This window comes from Chionomys nivalis, chromosome 11, assembly GCF_950005125.1.
Source record: "Chionomys nivalis chromosome 11, mChiNiv1.1, whole genome shotgun sequence".
Classification (NCBI taxonomy): Eukaryota; Metazoa; Chordata; class Mammalia; order Rodentia; family Cricetidae; genus Chionomys; species Chionomys nivalis.
Window position 1 is genome coordinate 31244736 of NC_080096.1, and position 21318 is coordinate 31266053.

At 51.5% G+C, this 21318-nt stretch overlaps 1 protein-coding gene across 3 annotated transcripts; it reads right to left on the reverse strand.

The window, feature by feature from the left end:
* Window positions 1-7001: 7001 nt before the first annotated feature.
* On the reverse strand, window positions 7002-21217 carry P3h1 (prolyl 3-hydroxylase 1). Of its 3 annotated transcripts, XM_057784532.1 has the most exons (15): window positions 20683-21217; window positions 18885-19037; window positions 18167-18356; window positions 17435-17566; window positions 16654-16793; window positions 14430-14519; window positions 14082-14134; window positions 13791-13912; window positions 12162-12289; window positions 11950-12045; window positions 11335-11485; window positions 9444-9561; window positions 8781-8856; window positions 8433-8573; window positions 7002-8097 (listed from the first exon to the last, which is right to left on the reverse strand). In XM_057784532.1, the coding sequence occupies exons 1-15, from the start codon at window positions 21154-21156 to the stop codon at window positions 7942-7944; spliced, it is 2220 nt and encodes a 739-aa protein (XP_057640515.1). In that variant the 5' UTR covers window positions 21157-21217; the 3' UTR covers window positions 7002-7941. The 3 variants fall into 3 exon arrangements, 1 of the variants encoding a protein (XP_057640515.1); XR_009057993.1 differs by lacking the exon at window positions 7002-8097 and adding an exon at window positions 10049-10260 and having other exon boundaries at window positions 8500-8573; window positions 8781-9561; XR_009057992.1 differs by lacking the exons at window positions 7002-8097; window positions 8433-8573 and adding an exon at window positions 10049-10260 and having other exon boundaries at window positions 8780-8856.
* Window positions 21218-21318: the final 101 nt, after the last annotated feature.

The following is a 21318-nucleotide window of genomic DNA, read 5'->3' on the forward strand; positions in this document are numbered from 1 at the left end:
CGTGTGTGTACATGTATGTGTGTGTGCTTGTGTTGTGTGCCTGCTCGTGTGTGTGCTTGTATGTGTGTGTATGCGTGTGTGCTCGTTTGTGTGTGCGCGCGCGCGTGCGTGCTTGTATGTGTGCATATGAGTGTGTGCGCACGCGTGCTCGTGTGTGTGCTTGTATGTGTGTGCGCGCATGCGTGTTTGTGTGTGTGCATGTGTGTGTGTTTGTGTGCACGCATGCTCGTGTATGTGTGTGTGTCTGTGAGTGCATGCTTGCGTATGTGCTCAGTATGAAAACCAGGCCTTGCACATGTGAGGCAAGCACTCTGCCACTGAGCTATACCCCCTAGAGTTAGTTTTTGGTAGGAGTTCTGAGGCCAGATGTGCAGAGACTAGGCTAGAATGAGGTGTTGAGAAGAGTCCTGGGTACCTGGAAGTCATGTGTGGCAAAATAAGGGGAGACCAAACCAGGAACATGTGCTGTAGGGTCTGTTTGGGGTCTGAGGAGTCGGAAGAGGGACCCTACAGTTCCTGGGCCAGCAGTGGCTGCAGGCCAGCTTCAGATGTGATGGGGAGCTGGGAGACCTGCGCCAGCACCTGGCATGGGCCTGGAGGAAGAACTGCTTAGCCAGTTAATCCCTTTGCTGGCTGGCTCAGCAGCTCCTGCTGGCACCTGAGACAGCAGGCCTGGGCCCCTAGCTCCAGAGCAGCCTGGCAGGGGCAGTGGCCTCTGCACATTCCTGGGGTTCAGGCTGCCCCCTCCTAGACCCGTGTCTGCCCCTTCTCACTTAGGCCTCAGGAGCAGGGAATGTTTAACTCCCCTGGGTCTCATTAGCAATCTTCTCACGTTCATTTCAGCCCCACAGGCTTGGCATGGGTGCAGGAAGAATGTTACACCCCTGCTCCCACTTGGGCCAGCCTCCCAGCCGCCCCCCTGCATCCCCTGCATCCCACAGCCTTTCCTGAGCTGCAACACGGCCAGCTTCCTCCCCCACAGCCTCAGCCCCCACTGCAGGGACAAACCCCCAGCCTGCTGCTTTGCATTCTTCACGTGGGTGCCTGGCACTGTCAGACAATGGCAAGCCTGTATGCCCGGTCAGGGCGTGGGCTCTGGTATGGCCTGCAGCTCCAGCTCCAAGCTAGGAGGACCTGGGGGGAAGCTGGGTAAGGGGTGAGTGCTGTTGGGTAGACAGTGTCACACTGGGTCCCTCTGACTTCCAGTGTACACAGGACCTGTTTCTTGGGGTAGCCTGCCAATCCCCAAATGTGAATGGGGTCCATCCAGAGCAGTGACAGAGATGGTTCTGACTTCAAATTCTTCCGCATGCATAACAAAACAATAGGATCAAAAGAAGGAGGGGGTGGTTACCAGAGCCCAGAGTGGGGCAGAAGATAAAAGCAAAAGACTCCTGGGGGACAGTGAGACCCTGTTAACCTCAAGAAGGCCTTCCAGGGTAGGCAGATAACTGGGATGTGTGTGGTGCTGGTTTCTATGGCCTCTTCCTGTGTCTTTACCTTTCTGGGTTTTTTGGAGGGAGGCATAAGATGCTCCCACCAAATGAGATGACTGTGTAGCCTCAGTGTCTTCATCCCTAAAGGAACAGTGTTTTGCCAAACTGAGAGGATGCTTAGGGGCAGCAGAGGTTCTGCCTAATGAAAAGACGTGGCCCCTCCTCCTAAAGCTGGGCCTTGGCCTCTGTGAGGAAGAAGCAGGACTCATTCTGACCTTGGGGACACTGGTCAGATACCTGAGTCCTGGAGCCTCAGGGGTACGCATAGCACTAGCTGGGACGCCTGTCTTCAGACATGTAAGAGCTGAGGTAGACGGGAAGATGGTCACCGTCTGCAGAGCTAATGTGTCCCAGATGTGAAGCCTGAGGCAGCAGGATGCCTGCCTGATTGTGTCTCCATTCTGGGCATTCCCTCAAGCCCCACCCTATGGACCCAGAACCTCCATGATTCTTCTTTGTTGTTTTCTTCTTGAAACAGGGTTTCCCTATGTAGCTCTGGTTGTTCTGGAACTTGCTCTGTAGACCAGGCTGTCTTCAAACTCAGAGATCCACCTGCCTCTGCCTCCTAAGTGCTGGAATTAAAGGCGTGCACCGCCATTGCCGAGCGTAAGCCTCCATGATTCTTACGTCCTCCCCTGAAGCTCTCCCAGTTGCTTTTCCCTTTGTTATCTGAGGATTTGGGTCTGTTCTACCTAAATATCCTCCCCTTCCCCAACAGCCTCCCTGCACCAATGTTCCATATGGACTTAAGTCCTGCTCTGAAGAGAAGTTCCCTAGCTTGGCGTAGCTTCTCTACACTAGGAAACGTACCATTCTCCGTGGCCCTGCATCACAGTGACTCTCAGGCATGCAGAGAGGACCAGAAAGCTCAGGGTTCCCAGCCCAGCCTCTCATCAGAGCTAACAAGAACTGCCTGGGTAGATATAAATCACAGTTTAAAATAAAATGCTTTCACTTCTGGAGGGTACTGGACTTTCCTTAGCTACTGAAAAGCCTTGCCGTTAGGCAAGTCCCCAGCTTGTCTTTGTCTTCAGCTGAAAAATACGGTAATACCATTTGCTTGTCTAGTTCATGAGGTTATTAGGGCTATAAACTGCCGCAACAGTGGCTGACCAAATCTGTCCCCAAGATATTGGTCCTAGGACGTGTCTTTCCCAGTGCTGTTTTATCCTGGCATGGCAGAGTGCTTAAAGCTGGGAACTGGCTGTCACCTTTTCACTACTGTGCCCAGCTGAGGGTGGCTTTGGTAGGTAGGTATGTGTTGATCATTGATGAACTGGTATGAAGGTTCATTGTTTTTTTCCTCTTGTAATACCAGGGACTGGTCCACTGTCCTCTCCCATGGCTGGTTAAGAGGGTCTGATTCAGTCAGCTGCAATCTATTTTCCTTGTAGGTGCCATGGGAAATTGGAGGTTCAGAAATGGTGCCAGCTGGGGGCTGGAGAGATGGCTCAGTGGTTAAAAGCACTGACTGCTCTTTCAGAGGAGCTGGGTTCAATTCCCAGCACCCACATGGCAGCTCAAAACTGTCTGAAGATTCAGTTGCAGGGGATCTGACACCTTCATACGAATGCACATAAAATAAAGTTAAATAGACCATAAAAATATTAAAAAAAAAAAAAAGAAATGGTGCTAACCTTACCACCCCCCCAACTGGGTTAAGTTCCCTGAACAGCCACAGGCTCAGGACAAAAATGACTCACGTTAGGCCACACAGCAAGAAAGGAAGACAATCAACCGTGTACCACCCTCAGCTGCTCTTCCTGTCCAGGCATAGTTGAGCAGCCAAACTGGAATCCCACAATCCTCTGCAGCTTCCCATTCACTGCAGCTGGCATATTGTCTTCCTCCTTCTTAAGGGCCATGAACAGCTTGAGGTTGCACTAGGAGTCTCAGGCAGTCCACTGTCTGACTAGGACAAGGACACCTTGCAGTTTCACGGGGCAGTCTAACGGCATCTTTACTCCTTGGGAACAGCACTGTGTACAAATCTTTGGTACCCCTGCCCCAGCTCTGCAGCTTCCCTAGGCACCAGAGACCAATGAGTGCCATGCCCATATTTTCCCTGGGTTTGCTGAGATGTTCCTGATGCCTGTGACACTCCCACAGGCTGTCTCCATCCCAAGCAAGCTTCCTCATCTTGCTGACCTGCTCTTCTACATGCTTTCCTAACACAGGCCAAGCATGCGCAGTTGCATCTCAGCTGGGACCCGTCGTCACTCCTGGCTTCTGGATGAGTCTCCCAAGTCTAATTACATACGTTTACCTTGGTCCTGTTGCCCCTGAAAACACCTTTTGTGAGCTCGAAAGAGGCAGTCTGCTGTCAGTATGTAGTTAGCATGCATTGAATTGTAGAAGCCAGCTGGGCAGTGATGACGCACACCTTTAATCCCAGCACTCGGGAGGCAGAAGCAGGCAGATCTCTTGAGTTCGAGGCCAGCCTGGTCTACTATAGAATGAGTTCCAGGACATCCAGGGCTACACAACGAAACCCTGTCTTGAAAAAAGCCAACTGGCCAACCAACCAACCAAAAATTGTAAAACCCATCTGCCCCAGTATAGAAACTTCTGGAAAACCAGGATGAGACTGATGTAGTGTAGAATTTTTCCCCTCTCTTTTTTCATTGTTTTCTTTTTTTGTTTTTTTTTTTTTTTTTTTTTTTTTTTTTTGGTTTTTCGAGACAGGGTTTCTCTGTGGTTTTGGAGCCTGTCCTGGAACTAGCTCTGTAGACCAGGCTGATCTCGAACTCACAGAGATCCACCTGCCTCTGCCTCCCAAGTGCTGGGATTAAAGGCGTGCGCCACCACCGCCCGGCTTCTTTTTTTGGTTTTTCGAGACAGGGTTTCTCTGTGGCTTTGGAGCCTATCCTGGAACTAGCTCTTGTAGACCAGGCCAGTCTCAAACTCACAGAGATCCGCCTGCATCTGCCTCCCGAGTGCTGGGATTAAAGGCGTGAGCCACCACTGCCGGCTTTTTTTTTTTTTTTTTTTTTTTTTTTTTTTTTTTTGGTTTTTCGAGACAGGGTTTCTCTGTGGTTTTGGAGCCTGTCCTGGAACTAGCTCTGTAGACCAGGCTGATCTCGAACTCACAGAGATCCACCTGCCTCTGCCTCCCAAGTGCTGGGATTAAAGGCGTGCGCCACCACCGCCCGGCTTCTTTTTTTGGTTTTTCGAGACAGGGTTTCTCTGTGGCTTTGGAGCCTATCCTGGAACTAGCTCTTGTAGACCAGGCCAGTCTCAAACTCACAGAGATCCGCCTGCATCTGCCTCCCGAGTGCTGGGATTAAAGGCGTGAGCCACCACTGCCGGCTTTTTTTTTTTTTTTTTTTTTTTTTTTTTTTTTTTGGTTTTTCGAGACAGGGTTTCTCTGTGGTTTTGGAGCCTGTCCTGGAACTAGCTCTGTAGACCAGGCTGATCTCGAACTCACAGAGATCCACCTGCCTCTGCCTCCCAAGTGCTGGGATTAAAGGCGTGCGCCACCACCGCCCGGCTTCTTTTTTTGGTTTTTCGAGACAGGGTTTCTCTGTGGCTTTGGAGCCTATCCTGGAACTAGCTCTTGTAGACCAGGCCAGTCTCAAACTCACAGAGATCCGCCTGCATCTGCCTCCCGAGTGCTGGGATTAAAGGCGTGAGCCACCACCGCCGGCTTTTTTTTTTTTTTTTTGGTTTTTCGAGACAGGGTTTCTCTGTGGCTTTGGAGCCTGTCCTGGAACTAGCTCTTGTAGACCAGGCTGGTCTCGAACTCACAGAGATCCGCCTGCCTCTGCCTCCCGAGTGCTGGGATTCACCGCCGGCTTTTCATTTCATTTTTTAATTTTACATATCAATCCCAGTTCTTCCCTCCCCTCCCCTCTTCCTGCTCCCCCTCCCTCCCTCTCACCCCACCCCCCGTGGAATTGTTTCTATTGTGTCAGGTGCTGTGTGAGAGTTCTTTTACAAATATTCTTGGGCATTTTGGGTTACCCCCCGTCTTAATGAGGAAACAACTTGGTCGCGTACTTCATGTTTGAGATTATCCCTCAGCTCAGGGCCCAGGACAAGTCCATGCCCCTTTCTTTAGTTATCCTTTAGTCCTCTATACAGCAAGTGCTTCACCCAGGCCAGACAGAAAGGACCAACAATGGTAACAGGAGTGGTGACCACGTGGCCTGGAGCATCCACCAGCACCGTCTCAGCTTGAGAGGCAGCCTAGCTGGCCATCCCATTCACCCTTCTGCCTCCAGCTAACTGCTGCAGAGTTGGTAAGTCCTTCCTGTGGTTCTCTCTTGTTCATCTCTCACACACCACCTCACTAAAACATCTCTGGGAAATTCTGACTTTCCTGTTGTCAGATACAGAAGCAGACCCTCAATTCTCATTTAGTTTTTCTCCCTTTGAGAGGTCTGCCCCTGAACTCTGACCCTCCTGTCTCCACCTCTGAAGCTGTGGTTCCAGACAAGCAACATCACAGGGGATCTCAACTCTCATCTTGTTCAGCTTCTGGACACCATGTGTCACCACCACCTTGATCTGTACATCTGTACTCAGACCAGGGGAAGCCTTGCCATTTCCATGAGTCCGAGGCTGGGGTCTTTGACATGGCCATGCTCATGCCAACTATGACATTCACTCAGGACTTCATTGGCTTCAACACACTACTGTTGCTTCTTGAACAGCCCTTGTGTGGGGAGGGCAAGTCCAAACGTATAGATGAGCTGTGTACCTCTCCCGGCTTCACACACCAGTTTTATGCCCCCAAACTCACCCTTAGCACACTAACCCAGGCTCCTGCGGACCACACCTCACTTTCCTCCAACTGTGTACTGCCCCCTCCCTGCCTTTAGTAGCTTCATTTCCAAAGGCTTCTGCTCATCCCTCATGACAACCCATCAGCACCTCCTTCTGTCGCTTGGCCCTGACCTCCTCCTCTCCCTCATCACTCAACATCCTGTTTGGCTGTTTCCATTCCTGTCCCAACAGCTTATTCTCTCTATGTATTACCCAAGGAAACTTTTTTCTTTTTGGAGGTGAGGTTGTTTCTCTGTAGCTTTGGAATCTGTCATGGAACTCGCTCTGTAGACCAGGCTGGCCTCCAACTCACAGAGATCCGCCTGCCTCTGCTCCTGAGTGCTGGGATTAAAGGCATGTGCCACCACTGCCTGGCACCCAAGGAGACTTTTAATATGGTAGTCACATCCTGATGCTGGGGCCTTCAGCATCTGCCCACCTGCCCTTCTCTTCCTGGTCCACTCTCTGCCCCTGTATTAGTTTTTTTTTTCTTTTAAAGATTTGTTTTTATTTGTATGTGTGTATGCCATGTTTGTGCTGGTGCCAGAAGAGGGCATCAGAGTCCCTGGAGCTGGAGAAACAGGTGGTTAAAAGTCACCTGATATGGGTACCAGGAAGCAAAGAGTAGCAAAGGCTCTTACCTGCTGAGTCATCTCTTCTGCTTTGGGGCCCTGACTTGACTTTCTACAGCAAAGGCTTAGGCTATACAAACCACACTCATGATATTTACACATTTATTACATATCCCCTATAAAATACAGCTCTGTGAGGACCAGGCTTACTTTGCTCCCTCTCATGATCCCATTAACGAGGCTGCTGCTCACTAAATAAATATTGTCTGACTGACTAATGATTGTTCAGGTGCAGGTTCCTACACTCTGTCCTGTGGCATCTCAAGTGTGGTGAAGGCTTGGTGCTGGCTGTGTGGCCAGAGGAGCTGAGTCTCCAGTTCTGTGTTTCTCGTCTCTCGGCATCGTCCTGCACACGAGGTTCTCAGGTACAGGTTCTGAGGCCAGCAGAGCAGGAAGCAAACAAGCCAGAGCACTGCTGACTGCTGCTCTCTGCCAGAAGGATTAGCAACAACCTGGATGCTTTGTCCACGGCTTTACCGTTTATGAAGTGCTGTATCTGGGCCACACAGGTCCCGCAGACGGTGGACACAGTGAGGATCAAGATGCCCCTTCTGTACTGGGTTCAGCATCTGGTCTGAGGCTGCACAGGAAGTAACCCTGCTGGGTACTAGGCCAGGCCTTCCTGTGTAGCATGGGCCACCACACACTGGCCAGAGAAACTGCTACCAAACACGGTCTCTGGGGTAGAATGGAAATACTTCCTCTCCCGGAACAGACCACTAAATGAAAAAAACGCGAATCATTTATTCTTTGGTTGTCTATACAGACATTTAAATATCATGCTGCCACTAGGCAGCTGCCTACATAGGCCCCAGGATGGTTCTGGGCCTATGTCCTGAGCCTTCAGCCAAGCCCGGAGGAGTGGCACCCTGCTGCGTCCACTCTAAGAACAGTAGCACCATGGGGAAGGCTGTGGGCAGGATCCTTTGGCTGGTGAGCGGACAAAAGTGCCCCTCACTCTGCAGCCGAGAGGCTGGCTGGGAAGTCCAGGCTGCAGGACAGAGTTCCCATGGGTCCAATGACACCCATGTGTGACCTAGCTGCTGTCATAGCTCATCTTTGTGCTGCAACTCTCTGTCTGACAGAGACTTGTCTCCAGGTTTTGGGGAGCCCTGTTGGTCATGCAGGGGCTGTGTCTGGGGGATGTCCATTTCTTCTGGGCTGAACAGCATCTTCACCAGGTCATCTGCCTGCACCCTGTCCTGCAACGGCAAACCATTTCTCAGCAAGCAACCCCCTTCCCCCCATCCTCTTAGCTGCTGCTTCCAGAGAGAACAATGGCAATGTTGCCGTAGGACCACCTCCTTTCCCAGCTGGCCTAAACTTTGGTGCCTAGGCACTGGTAGTTGGAACAGGGTCCAAAAGTGAACCTAGGACTCCCATCATGCCTATGCTGGTCCCCTGCTCACATGTGGAAAGGGTGGTCCAGAGAGTGAGGCAGCAGTGCCTGCAGCAGTGCATGGGGGGGGGGGGGGGGAGAGCTCCAGAACTAGCAGCAGTTCTCAGAGGAAGCCAGAGCCTTGCACACAGCTCTTACTCGCTCACTGTGTCGAGGGTCCAGCGTGAACCACAGGGCGATGGCACAGCGCTGCCCCCTGGTGACAGCCTTCACTCCGTGTGGGTTCTCAGTGCCGGAAGAGAATCCCACAGCCCTTCCACACTGGGGCTGTACCTCTGCCTATGGAGAAGAAAGAGGCAAAATGGGAAAAGGTCTCAGGAGAGTCGTGGGTAATTAGGACCAGGACCAGAGAACAGTCAAAGGAGGGCTGCCATGTCCCAAAGTCCCTGGCTTGGGAACATGTACTACTGGGGGAAGCCCAGTGGTCATTCTGTGCACTGGGGACATCAGCTCTGTCCCCGGGAAAGAGGACAGGGGAGCACTCACCGTCACAGTCTTGGCATCTAGTTCAGTGAAGTAAAAGTTTCCTCCATCAAAGTCGCCATTGAGGTAAAGGATGGCACTGGGAAGGCAGGGAATCCAGACACGGCTTATCCTCTGCTCCCTGGAACCCCCCTCTGTGTGCTTTCTTTTTTTTAAGATTTTTATTTATTATGTATACAGGGTTCTTCCTGCATGTGTGCTACCGGCCAGAAGAGGGCACCAGATCTTATTACAGATGGTTGTGAACCACCATGTGGCTGCTGGGAATTGAACTCAGGACCTCTGGAAGAGCAGCCAGTGCTCTTTACCTCTGAGCCATCTCTCCAGCCCCCACTGTGTGCTTTCAGCCAGCAGCTGGAGGCCAAAAGCTTTTCTGAATCTATACACAACAGGTCCCCCAACCACCTGGGAGACTCCATCACACCCTAGCTAGTGAGCTTGTGTGCCCAACCCCGCATGTCCTCCTATCACACCCTTCCTGAGGGCTTCCCCTACTGACAGTCTTCTTGTGTCTTCCTATGTGGAAACTAGGGTGAGGACTGGTCCTTGCAGACAGCTTGCCTGTGTGTGCACGCGTGCACCAAAGGTGAGGAGGCAGAGTTCAGAACATGGAGGGACTTCCGAGGGCAAGCACAGTGCCCTGGCACCCCCCTGTGGTACACTTACCTGTAGTCCCGGAAAGTGTAGGCAGGGGGCTCCTTGATGCACACGAGGGTCTCAGCATTCAGGATGCAGTTATCCACATGGACTGGGTGGCTACTGTCCTTCCTCTCAGCTTGTGACTCTGAGGCCAAGATAATCCATGTTAGAATAGGACATACAAGAGACACAGTGAAAGACTCTCTTGTTGACACATGGGAGAGGGGACAGAGGAGTGCCCTCAAATGTATGTGAGTCTATGGAACTGTCATGGACTGGGCTGTGAGGAGTCTTTGGTTAATCCAAAGCTTAGCGATGCCAACAAAGCAGATTGGGCTGAGTGCCATCATCCTGGGAGAGCTAGAGACTTTCTTTTTTTTTTTTTTTTTTTTTTTTTTTAATATTTATTTATTTATTATTTATACAGTATTCTGTCTGATTGTATGCCTGAAGGCCAGAAGAGGGCACCAGACCTCATTACAGATGGTTGTGAGCCACCATGTGGTTGCTGGGAATTGAACTCAGGACCTTTGGAAGAGCAGGCAGTGCTCTTAACCGCTGAGCCATCTCTCCAGCCCAAAGGACAGAGCTTGCTTTTTTTTTTTTTTTTTTTTTCTGTCTGTGCATAATACCTGCAGGCCAGAAGAGCCACCATGTGGTTGCTGGGAATTGAACGCAGGACCTTTGGAAGAGCAGGTAATGCTCTTAACCTCTGAGCCATCTCTCCAGCCCCAAGGACCGTAGCGGTAAACAGAGGAAGCTGGTGGGCACAGCAGGCCTGCAGGAGGGGTGGCGCAGCTCAACAGAAGCAGCACAGTGCAGCCAGAGAAGTGGGGCTCTGGGACTAGGGATGGCGGAGAACCACACAGGGAGAGAATGTACAAAGAGAACAGACAGGGTGGCTGTAAATGCCAGTGGATCACACCTCCTCCCGTGTAAACCTTGGCACACTTTGTGTGGGGATGGCAGATGCTGCCCCATCGGGTCCAGCTAGTCACCAGTACCTGCCTGTCTTCCTCTACACCTCTCCTGGGGCATCTCTTCTCTTTGTCTCCTTGCCACTTCCAGATTTCCAGCCTTCATGCTCACCCACTATGGTCACTGCCGACCAGCTCCCCTGCCTCTATTCTTCTCCACTTGCTCCCAATCTCGCCACATACAGCAGCAAGATTCATCTTTTAAAAAGGAAGGCTCTGCCAGGTCCCGCATGTCTGCTGACTCCTCCCTGTGCCAGCACTCCTCCACCTCAAGGCTCTGTGGCACGTAGCCAAGTGCCTGACACATTCCTGCTGTGTCCAGATTTTCTTTGAGCTTTTAACACCCTGAGGGAGAGAGAAGTGCCAGCCACCTTCCAAGGAGGTATTGATGCCAGAGTCTTCTGAACGCTACAGCAGGACAGAGCTGGCTGTGGGCCACAAGTGATCCCTACAGCCTGGCTCTGCCTCCCCCTGCTCAGGAAAGCACAGGGGGTATCAGGGAGAAGAACAAAGTCTTGTACTTCTCGGACTTCATGCCCTAGCTCCTACACAAGACTTGTATCTAACAGTTACTAAGAGAGCACTTGCTTGCTGCACAGTGCAGGACCGAGTGAAAGCAGACAACACAAACTCCAGAACATGGCTCTCTGTGAGTTGGCAACATTCTCAGCTCCCATGGTGCTTCCATTCTGTTAGAACTGGTCTCCCTGGCTTGCAGGGCTTCCTGTTTCCCTATGGACTCCACAAACACATCCATCCTGCAAACTTCCCATTACTTTCCCTGGAAGGCTTCCTGACCCCTGGCTAGTGGATCTTTCTCCACGCTACTGCCAGATTCAACATGTGGGGTTGCAGCCTATGTACTTGCGCAGGTTTCTCAGCTAGCATGAAGAGTCCACACCCTCTTCTTCTCCGTGTCCTCAGTGTCCCGTGAGGCCTACCTTCTATTGCAGTGCGGCACACCAGGTGGGAGTAAGAGAAGTAGAGGGGCGTGTCCAGGCGGAAGTAGGACTCCATGACACGTCGAACCTTCTCTGTCACATTATAGTACATGTGGGCACTCTGCAGAGGAACTTTCCCTTCCTGCCCAAGCTGCAAAGAACACTGGTGGTGAGCTGCCCTAAGGCTCCTCTACAGGCTGCCAGGACACTGAGGTACAGGCTGCATACCGAGAGCATCTCCCTCCCACTGCCGAAGGGACAAGCTCTCCGTTCACTACACCCGACAGTCTCCTCTCCTCTCTCCTTCATATTTCATGTACCCTGCTGAGGAACATGGCCTCTGAGATCAGCCCCGACTCATAGCCAGCCCACATGCCTGGGGACGGTCCCATCTCACTTGCCCCATTTTATTACGCCTCGTCTAAGAGCCAAGATTTACAAGGAAATCTCGTTGGCAGAGCTTATCCTCACTCCCCGGCAGCTGCGACGTCAGCAACAAGACACTTCTCCCTATCTACCTCCCACCCCGACTCCTCCAGAGCTGGAGTGCCCTCCTCCTCCCTGGCCAGTAGATTCTTCCTGCCCCATGCTCTAGAGAGCCAGGATGGATTCTACCTTGAGAGCCTTGAGGACAGTGACACCGTAGAACTTTTCATTTGGGGTGTGTGGAGAGGTCTGACCTCGGTAGCCATCTCCTGAAGTTGCTGCTGCCTAATGGGCCCAGAAGACAAGATGAAGTTAGTCAGGGCCGTCGGGTGTCTGATGAGAGGTGACAACTAAGGGTACCAGGGACCCATGCACCCAGGAGGAAGCGGGGCGACACTTACGTTGGTCAGTCTCTGCAGCTCCTGGCACTCGTCGTCAGAGATCACACCGTCCATCACCACCCGCTGGGAGCCGTTCAAGACTTTGGAGTTCATAGTGAGACTGATGCCTTCATACAGCAAGGGGCCACCTGAAAATCAAGGACAAGACTGACGAGTTCCGCAGAGGCTCTGCCCAAGGCCTCCCTGGAAAACACAGGCATTCCAGAGAAACCCTCCTCAGTCACTTCCAAAGGGAGGGTAGTCTAAAAGACAGGATCAGGAGGTCCAGATCCTAGGCCTCACTCTGCCGACAAACAGCTGCTAGCTCTTGGGCCTCTACCCACTGAGTGAACGGCTACGTGTAGTCTTAAAACATGCACTTCAGAATTAAAGAATGAACTGGGTTTGAGTCCCTGAATCCCACACTTACTGTGTGACCTTAGCAAATTACTTAATCTACTAAAATGACTCTGAAGTTAATTTCTTTTAAATATTTTATTTTTATGTGTGTGGGTGTTTTGTCTGCATGTATATCTGTGTACCACATGTGCCTGGTGCCCAACGAATTCAGAAGAAGAAATCAGATCCCCTGAGACTGAAGTTACAGACAGTTATGAGCCATCCTATGGGTTCTGGGACAAAAACCTGTGTCTTCTGGAAGAGTAGCCAGTGCTCTTACTGCTGAGCCATCACTCAAGAGATCTGGTAGCCTTTTTTTTTTTTTTCTTTTTCTAAAGATGTATTTATTATGTACAGTGTTCTGCCTGCATGTACATCTGCAGGCCAGAAGAGGGCACAAGATCTCATTACAGATGGTTGTGAGCCACCATGTGGTTGCAGGAAATTGAACTCAGGACCTCTGGAAGAGCAGCCAATGCTCTTAACCTCTGAGCCATCTCTCCAGCCCCTGGTTTTTGTTTTTTTTGTTTTTTTTTTTTTGAGACAGAGTTTCTCTGTGTAGCTTTGGAGCCTGTCCTAGAACTTGCTTTATAGACCAGGCTGGCCTCGAACTCACAGATATCCACCTGCCTCTGCCTCGGAGTGCTGGATTAGAGGTTAAAGGTGTGTACAACCACGGCCCAGCCCAATCTTAATTTTTGATCAACTACTCTAATAGCAGCTACCTTTTGAGTTTGACAGCAGGCTAATGTGAACACATATAGAGGATGTGAATGGAGGATGCTTGACTACTATGGATACATGTATGGTCCTGGAGTTTGTGTGTGGGAAAGGATAAGAACGACAGGAGGTGACTGGGCCTATGTGGGCCAAAGGCAATGGAAGAGGAAAAGGCAGGAGAGGAGAAGGAGAGCAGAGAGCGGCCATCACCGGGGGTTGGGAGCATGGCAAATGGAGCACAGAAGACAGGAAGGTTTCGGCTTTTAATAATACCATGAGTGGTCAGAAGAGAGTTTGGAGAGGGAGACAGGAAGGTTTATGCCATCCAGACTTACTGTGACTACGCTAGTCTAACTGACACAGGAATCTCACTTCTAAGGCAGAGGCCCATTCTCAGGGCTGTCTGGATGTGGAGGAAGTCCTGGTGCCTACTGTTCAGGCAGACGCTGGTATATGATGGGCTGAGCAAAGCCCTAGTGGGAGACCTGTCTGGCTGCCCACTTTGCGGGCACGCCCCCCCTGCTAGCTCACCTTCCCTAGTCAGTCTGCTCACATCCAAAGACTCCTTGGCCTTTTCCTCCACGAGGGTCTCGATCTCCTTCATAAGGTCACCAATCTCCTGGGAGATGCGGGCTGCAGTTTCACGTTCTGACCTGTGAGCATGGCAATGTCGAAGGATGTGGGGGCCAGCCCCGGTTCCCACCCCAACTTCCCAGATTGGACCTGCCCACCCCTGGCAGGAGTTCTCGTCTGCCTGGGCGCAGGAAGCCTCAAGTGCTTCGTCAGACCGATCCAACCATGGCATTTCTACAAGGCCCTCACTTCTGTTTCTCTCGCAGTCTCTTGGGAATCACCTCTTCTGGGGTCCATGAGTCCTGAGGTGGGTCAGAATAACAAGTAGGGTGACTTAACCTTCAGGTCCCAGTGTATGACACGGGGCTTCTAGGAGTTCACTGCCTCAATGCCTGTGAGGAAGTGGGCTCTTGAAACCTGTCACTTTTAGTGGCCCAGGGTTCCCTTTCCTCTTCCACTTTGCCTCCCATTTTCAGGGTCCACACATCCCATGCTTGGCTCAGCCCCACAGTCTCTCCTCAGAGTTGTGCAGCGTGGACTCCCTCACCTCTCAGTGCTCCCCTCTTTCCCTTCCTTCTAGTTCCTGCTGTGGCTCACCGGATCCACAAAGGGAATTCCGAAAATGTCATAAGCGAAGAAAAGCAGTTCTTTCTCCAGCAGGCTTCGTTGTCGGTAATCCTGGGCATTCTGAGGAAACAAAGACTCTTCTAGAATTTAGCTCTACCCTTTAGTCCTAGGGCGGTCCTCCCTGACATTTTACATTTTCCTATTTCTCCCCATCACACAGGTTATGTGTTGCCCAGGCTGGGCCAAAGGTCTCTCTTCTGTGCTCAAGAAGACCCTGAGGCAGCAAAACTCAGCTGTACTGGATGGAAGATCCCAGTGGATCTCCCAAACAGATCTGATGATTCTCAGAATGGAACATGTGCTTCACAACACCAATTTTTTTTTTTCAATTCTGGGAACAGAACCCAGGGCTTCAAGCATGCTAGTAAGCTCTCTGCCAACGGAGCTGTACCTGCAGCCCTCCTTTCACTTTACAGTGCATGTGTGGAGGTCAAAGGGTAACTTTGTGGAGTCTATGGTCTCCGTCCAGCTTTATGTGGGTTCTGTAGATTAAACTAGGTCACAAGCTTGTGTGGCAAACAATTTTTTAAAAGAATCTTTTATTCTATTTATTTATTGTATGTGTATGCACATGTGTGCATGGGTCTGTGTGCATGTGTGCGTGTACACATACAAATGCTGCACTCTAGGTGTGGAGGTTGGAGAATAATTTGCCAGTTCTCCCTTGCATCACGTGGGTCCAGAGATGAAACTCAGGTCATCGGTCTCGGCAGCAAATGCCTTTACCCACTGAGTCATCTTGCTTGCCATTTTTGTTTTGAGACCAGGTCTTTCTATGCAGCCCGGGCTAGCCTTTGCTTCCTGAGTGGGAGCCCATGGGTTAAAGAGGAAGGAGCAGCAGGACTGAAAGTGATACTCCACTCAGACCTAGGGATTGGGTCCTCGGGCCCATGTTCTTGCTACTTGGCCACCTGCCACCCCTCAGAAGGACCAGACCCCATCCCCCTGAAGGCAGGCAGCTGCAGAACAGCTAAGCGTGGCATTCTGACATCCCATGTGTGCTCAGGCGGAGGGCTTACCCAGGGCAGGGAAACTGAGTCCTTTCTGGGGTCACATCTTTCCCCAGGTCCCCTGCTAGGATCCAAGCAGCAGAAGGAAGAGAAAAGGACAGTAATAAAGGTGAGGACGTTCAAGGGGAGACGGGAGTCTACCCATCAGCTACCAGAATCGCCCAAGAGGAAGAGGAAATTTGAAGGAGTTTAAATTGTTTGCTTCCTCCTCCATACGCCAGACACCAAGTCACATGTGCTACCTCATTTAACTCTCACCAACAAGTCAATGAGGGTATAGGAAGCAGACCCCATTGCTTCTACTTGTTAGCCTACAATGACCTACTGAGTATCAGCCATGTGTCAGGAACCATGTCAGTACAGGGACAAGGCAGACAGCAGATTCCAGTTGCCACTACCTAGTAAGATCCACCGCACAAGTTATTTCACCTGCATGTTCTCATCGCTACAGCAGGCAGAATGCCTGCACAGAGGACAGTCACACTGATTACAAAGGGGCAAGGCCTGGGCTGGGGCTCAAACCAATGCTAGTGACTCCCTCCGGTGGAGTGTTCTAGGTAAACGTTCCCAGGTGGAGTATTTTCCTTCCCCTTCCCGGGCTAATAGGTGACAAAGAAGGAAAAAAGTATTAAGTAAGACAAGGACTGGAAAGGCCTTCTTAAAGCTAGATGGCCACCACCTAGTGGCCAAGAAGGGTAACTACAAGAAAGCAAGCGTCACCTGGGAGGAGCTGACAATAGGATTCTTTTCTCTGGAGTCTCAATTCCAGAGAGGTACGGGAGGAACCGTGTCTTCCCCACAGATAGAAGTCTTTCTTTCTCATTCTAGAGCTGTGAGAAATGCTGACTGATAGGAGAGAACAGACGATGGCAGGGAGACATGCACTTGGCGGGGAACGGAACCAGAAACCCATTATGAAGGAAACAGCGCTGGCGTTGGGCAATGGCATCCAGCAGCATCTGGGCTGGGTGCCAAGCAGGGCAGAGAAACCTCCGCGTTCCAAGAGCACACACCCAAATCCAGAGGCCGCTGTGAGGTTCTGGTCTTCTGCAAACTCCTGGTACTCCTCCCCACCCCGAGTGACAAGCTGAGTCCAGAACCTGTTCCACCCTGCACCAGCAGCACCCTTCTGCTTCCTGACTGGGTTCAGCCAGAAGCTGTCCTCACTGAAGCAACCCTCCTACCTCCCGGGGAGTGATGGAGCTGGCTTCTTCTTCTCCAAGCATGGCTGTGTAATAGGCCAGATTCTGGCTCATCACCTCATCATTAGGGAAGAAGAGGAGGTAGGTCTTGGCGCATTCAATAGCCTGTGTATAGTTCCCAACTGTAAAGGAAGAAAAGAGAATGTCTTTGAGGAAAGGGTGTAATCATGGGCACCAACATCCATTTAGCATCTGGTTGCAGAGAAGCCTTGAGGCCATGATGACAGGGCAAAGCAGGACTTGCTACACAACATGACTGTTTAGAAGAGGAAGATTATAAACAGATCTCCTCAGCTCAACTACACACATACTCATGGACATGCTATAATGCCTGGTGCCCAGTAGGTACCCAGCACACAACTGCTGATTTGCTGTCCCGTGTCCCCCTCTAAACCCCCTCCGTTGGATATTTTTAGTCCCTTTACTGGGAGGAGGTCTGGCCATGTCCTGTGAGCTGGTTTCAACAGTAGTACAGCCTTACTTTTGCTATTCATTTTAATTCAAATGCAAAAATAGATTACAAATGAAAAAAAGAGGGTCCAAAGAAAGAGGCCCTGGAGTCCTCTGTTCTTAGCTTTTGGGCCAGTGACATTGGCTACCTCGGCCAGTGGCTTGTGACGAAATACCCAGGGATCACTGGGCATGTGGCCTCCCATAGACATATATCCTAGACACAGTGAAAAAGTAGAATGGCTGCAAACCCTGCCTGTCTGGCTAACCTTCTTGTTGCAGCATCAGAAAGAAGAAAGAAAGTAGGCCTTACTGTTATAGTAGGCAAACTGTAGATAATTATAATGTGAAGGAAGGAAGTCTTCAAAAGGCTTTTCTCGACTTGGATGGGAAGCCAGCTCGGTGACACAGCTCTGCTTACAGCTGAGGACCTGGACATAATGATCTGGAAGGAACCAAAGATGAGGAATAAGAAAGTCATGGTTTAGGATTCAAATTCTGGCTTGATGGAAAAACTGAAATGGAAAGCAATCTCTGTGTGGTGGATATGCACATATATCTGTGCATGTGTGTGCAGGGGGGTGGTACGTGTGAATGCACATGTCGAGGCCAAAGGTGATGCCAGGGGTCTTCCTCCAGCATTTCTCACCTTATTACTACCTTTTTTTCGAGACAGGGTCTCTCACACAGAAGCTCAAACATATGATGAGACTGTCTGACCACCAAGCTCTAGAACAGGGATTACACAGATGTGCTGCTGTGCTTGGCTTTATGTGGGAGCTTAGGAATCTTTTGCTTGAGGCAGAGGCAGGCAGATCTTTGTGAGTTCAAGGTCAGCCTGGTCTACAGAGCAAGTTCCAGGACAGCCAGGGCTACAAAGAGAAACCTTGTCTTGAAAAACATTGAAAAAATAACAACCAAAACCAAAATGAAAGAAAAAAAAGAAAGAAAGAAAAAGAAGAAGAGATTGAGGATGAGGCTTCAGGTAGTGTGTGCACGCATCAATTTGACCTCACAGCCCTGGCAGGGTGGAGAATGGACGCACCTGTGATGGCCTGGAAGAGGTCAGCACCGTAGTCTAGGTAGTTGTAGCCATCGTAGTCATAGGGCCCTTCGCAGAGGGCACGGCACTCCTCATCAGCCACAAAGTACTCTTGTAGCGCCGCCTCTAGGTGGGGCACAGCTTCCTGGGGCTTTTCCTCAGAGTAGAGGCGCACTCCTAGCCGAAACTCATGCTACTGGAGGAAACGTATACTCAAACAGGTCCCAGAGGAACCCCTCACCTTGTCTTAAATCACTGTCATGAAGGTCCTAATCCCTACTTCTAAACTGTGACGGAAAGGGGCAGTCTGGGTCTGCTACATAAAGAAGCTGTGAGTAGACGGGCTTCCCAATAGCTTTGGATACACACAGAACTCCTAGTGCAGGGGAAGGCAGAGTTTGCTGTAATCCTTATACATTGCTGTAGAGCCTACAGTTTTCAGGTAACGGGCTAGAGAAAGATGCTTCAGATATTAATAACATGTACTTTCAGAGGATTTGAGATTAGTTCCCAGCACCCACATACCGTGGCTGGCAACTGCCTATGGCTCCAGCTCTAGGGGCTATGATATTCTCTCCCTTCTCTCCCGGCCTCCTCAGGCACCCACATAAATTCTCTCTCTCTCTCTCTCTCTCTCTCTCTCTCTCTCTCTCTCTCTCTCTCACACACACACACACACACACACACACACACACACAGAGGGTGAGGGGTGTCTTTTCACCATATGGGGCTTGGCCTCGAGATCCTTGAAGTCTGCTTCCTTTACCCCCGACATGGTTTGGTAATAGTCGAGGTTCTGCCGCATCTCCACATGCTCAGGATTGCCCACGAAGAAGGTGTGCGCAGCAGCCACAGCTTTCTCTAGCTTGTTTATCTACGGATGAAGTAAAAGACTGAGTTCCCATCCAAACTCTAGGGTTTTCATTATTCGCTTGGTTGGTTTCTCTGTGGGTGTGTCTACTAACATGGGGTTTTGCCCTGTAGGTCAGCCTCAAACTCTCATCCCCCTGACTCAGCTCCCAAGTGCTGGGACCAGAGGACTGCCACTATGCCCAGCGTGCATTCCCCAGTGCTCCAGGACGGACGCCTTCCTTCCTTACCCACCCTACCTATGAGCCTTTTCACCTCTAGGCACTGGCGCCCGGCCTACTCTGGTGGACTACCGCACAAGGGTAGTCTTTCCTCTTTCCACTGCCGCCACTTTCTCCTTCTGCCCATTCTATCCATCAGCTTCCAGAATTAGCCTTCTGAAAGCTAAGTCTGATGGTGGTTGTCCCAAGTGTGCAGAAGGTTCCTCTGAATCCCACCTCCCTAAACTTTGTGGTCCTTCTGTTCTTCACACACACCCGACACCGGAGTCACTGCGGTGAACTGCCCCCACGGCACGGAGTGTCATGCTCTAGCTCTTCTCCCCCTTGCAGGGGGGGAACATTCTTCAATGCCACCTCTTCTCTCAGGCAGGCCTAAGTTAACTGAAGTTCCCCCCCCCCTTTGTGCTCCCACAACCCTATCTGCATAACCACTTTAGTTAGCCCTTAGTGCAGTGTCTCCTAGCAGTAACACAAGGAAAAAGAGTCAACCAGTTATTTTAATCACCTGCCCAAGAACTGGAATGTAGCAGATGTTCAGTCATTGTCAATGCCAATAAATTTTAAGTAGTGCTTTTAAATGCCGTGATCTAAGTCAGAACCCAACCATTTGGGGCTTGTAGGTCCAGCTCTCCTTCCAATAACCAGAAGGGATGGAGGGCAGAAGAGGAAATCTGAGGTTTACAAGAGCCTCTAAATCTTTTAGAGAGACTCGAAGGTCTCTCAAACTGTTGTTGTAGATGTACAGTCTGTGTGCGCAGCCCCCACCTCCAAATGGGACTAATAGAATCTATTCAAAAGATGCTGCTTCACGGCAAATCAGTTAATAAACGCCAAGAGCTCCGAGGCCCGGAAATACACTCTGCCAGACAAGTCTGCTCCAAGCCCGTTTGTTGGCTTGGCCTTAAAGCGCTGCGGCATCCCTAAAGACAGTCATTTTCTTTAAACACGAATACAATAATAAACAACAAAACCAAAAACTGGCCTACTAGCCAGAGGGTCCTCCACTGGGAAGAGCCAGGCAGCCCGTGCTGGCGACGTGGCAATCCCACGTCCTGAAGGCGCTGCTCTTGAATTCGGGAGCAGGAAAAGCATGATTGGAGAAGGAACCGGAAGGAAGATGCTGCAGAAGCGCCTAGCTTCTCACTTGGACCACTTGCAATGAAGTAGGGCTGGGAGACCCAAGCGGTCGCCTCGGTTCCCTCTAGGAGGCCTTTCCAGAAGGAAAGGTCAGGGTCTTCTGGGCTTGCGCTGTCACTACTGGCTAGACCTTTAGGGTTAGCATCTGCCCATAAGAACTGGATGAAGGGGCCTGAGTCCGCCAAGAGCTCTCTAGCCAAAAGGCCCCTTTCCTCCCTGCGGACTCGTCTCTGCTCTGCTCCCCGAGAACCCCAGGTCTCCCTGGGCCGATGGGCTCCGGGGTAGTCGCACCTTGAAGTAGGCGACTTGCAAGTAGTTGTAGGGACTCCTCTTGTTGAACTCCAGGTCCAGCTCCTCGCTCAGCAAGTGGGCAGCGGGCGGCCCGAGGCAGCGTCGCAGGCAGGCGGCACGGCGCAGCAGGGCCCCGAAGAAGCGCAGATCGCGCAGGGCGGCGGCGCCCAGGTCCTGGCTCAGGTTGGGGGCCGGGCCGAGGTCGAGGTCAGGCGCCCACGGCAGCTCGGCCGCGCAGCGTGTGCGGCAGCGCAGGCGGAGGGCACGCAGGGTGGCCCGCGAGCGCAGCGCCCGCTCCATGTTCAGGACCACCCCGGGCCAGTCCCCGCGCGCGTAGGCGGCGGTCCCCTCTGCGTAAAGCAGATCAGGGGCTGCCACGTCCCATCCCGGCTCAGACTCCTCGGCGGCCCGCGACGCGGCAGCTGCGGCGACGGCCAGCAGCGCGGCCAGCAGCCTCCTGGCGCTCATCGCCATGGCCTGGCTCCTTCACTTAACGGGACCGCTAGCCTCGGGCACAAGCCAGAGTCCCGCCCCGCCGAAGCCACACTCGGAGACGAGCCACGCCTCAAGCCCGGGAGTCCGGGGCCAGGAAGTTTACACCGCCTCTTGCTTTCAACCAATCGGAACATCCGTTCT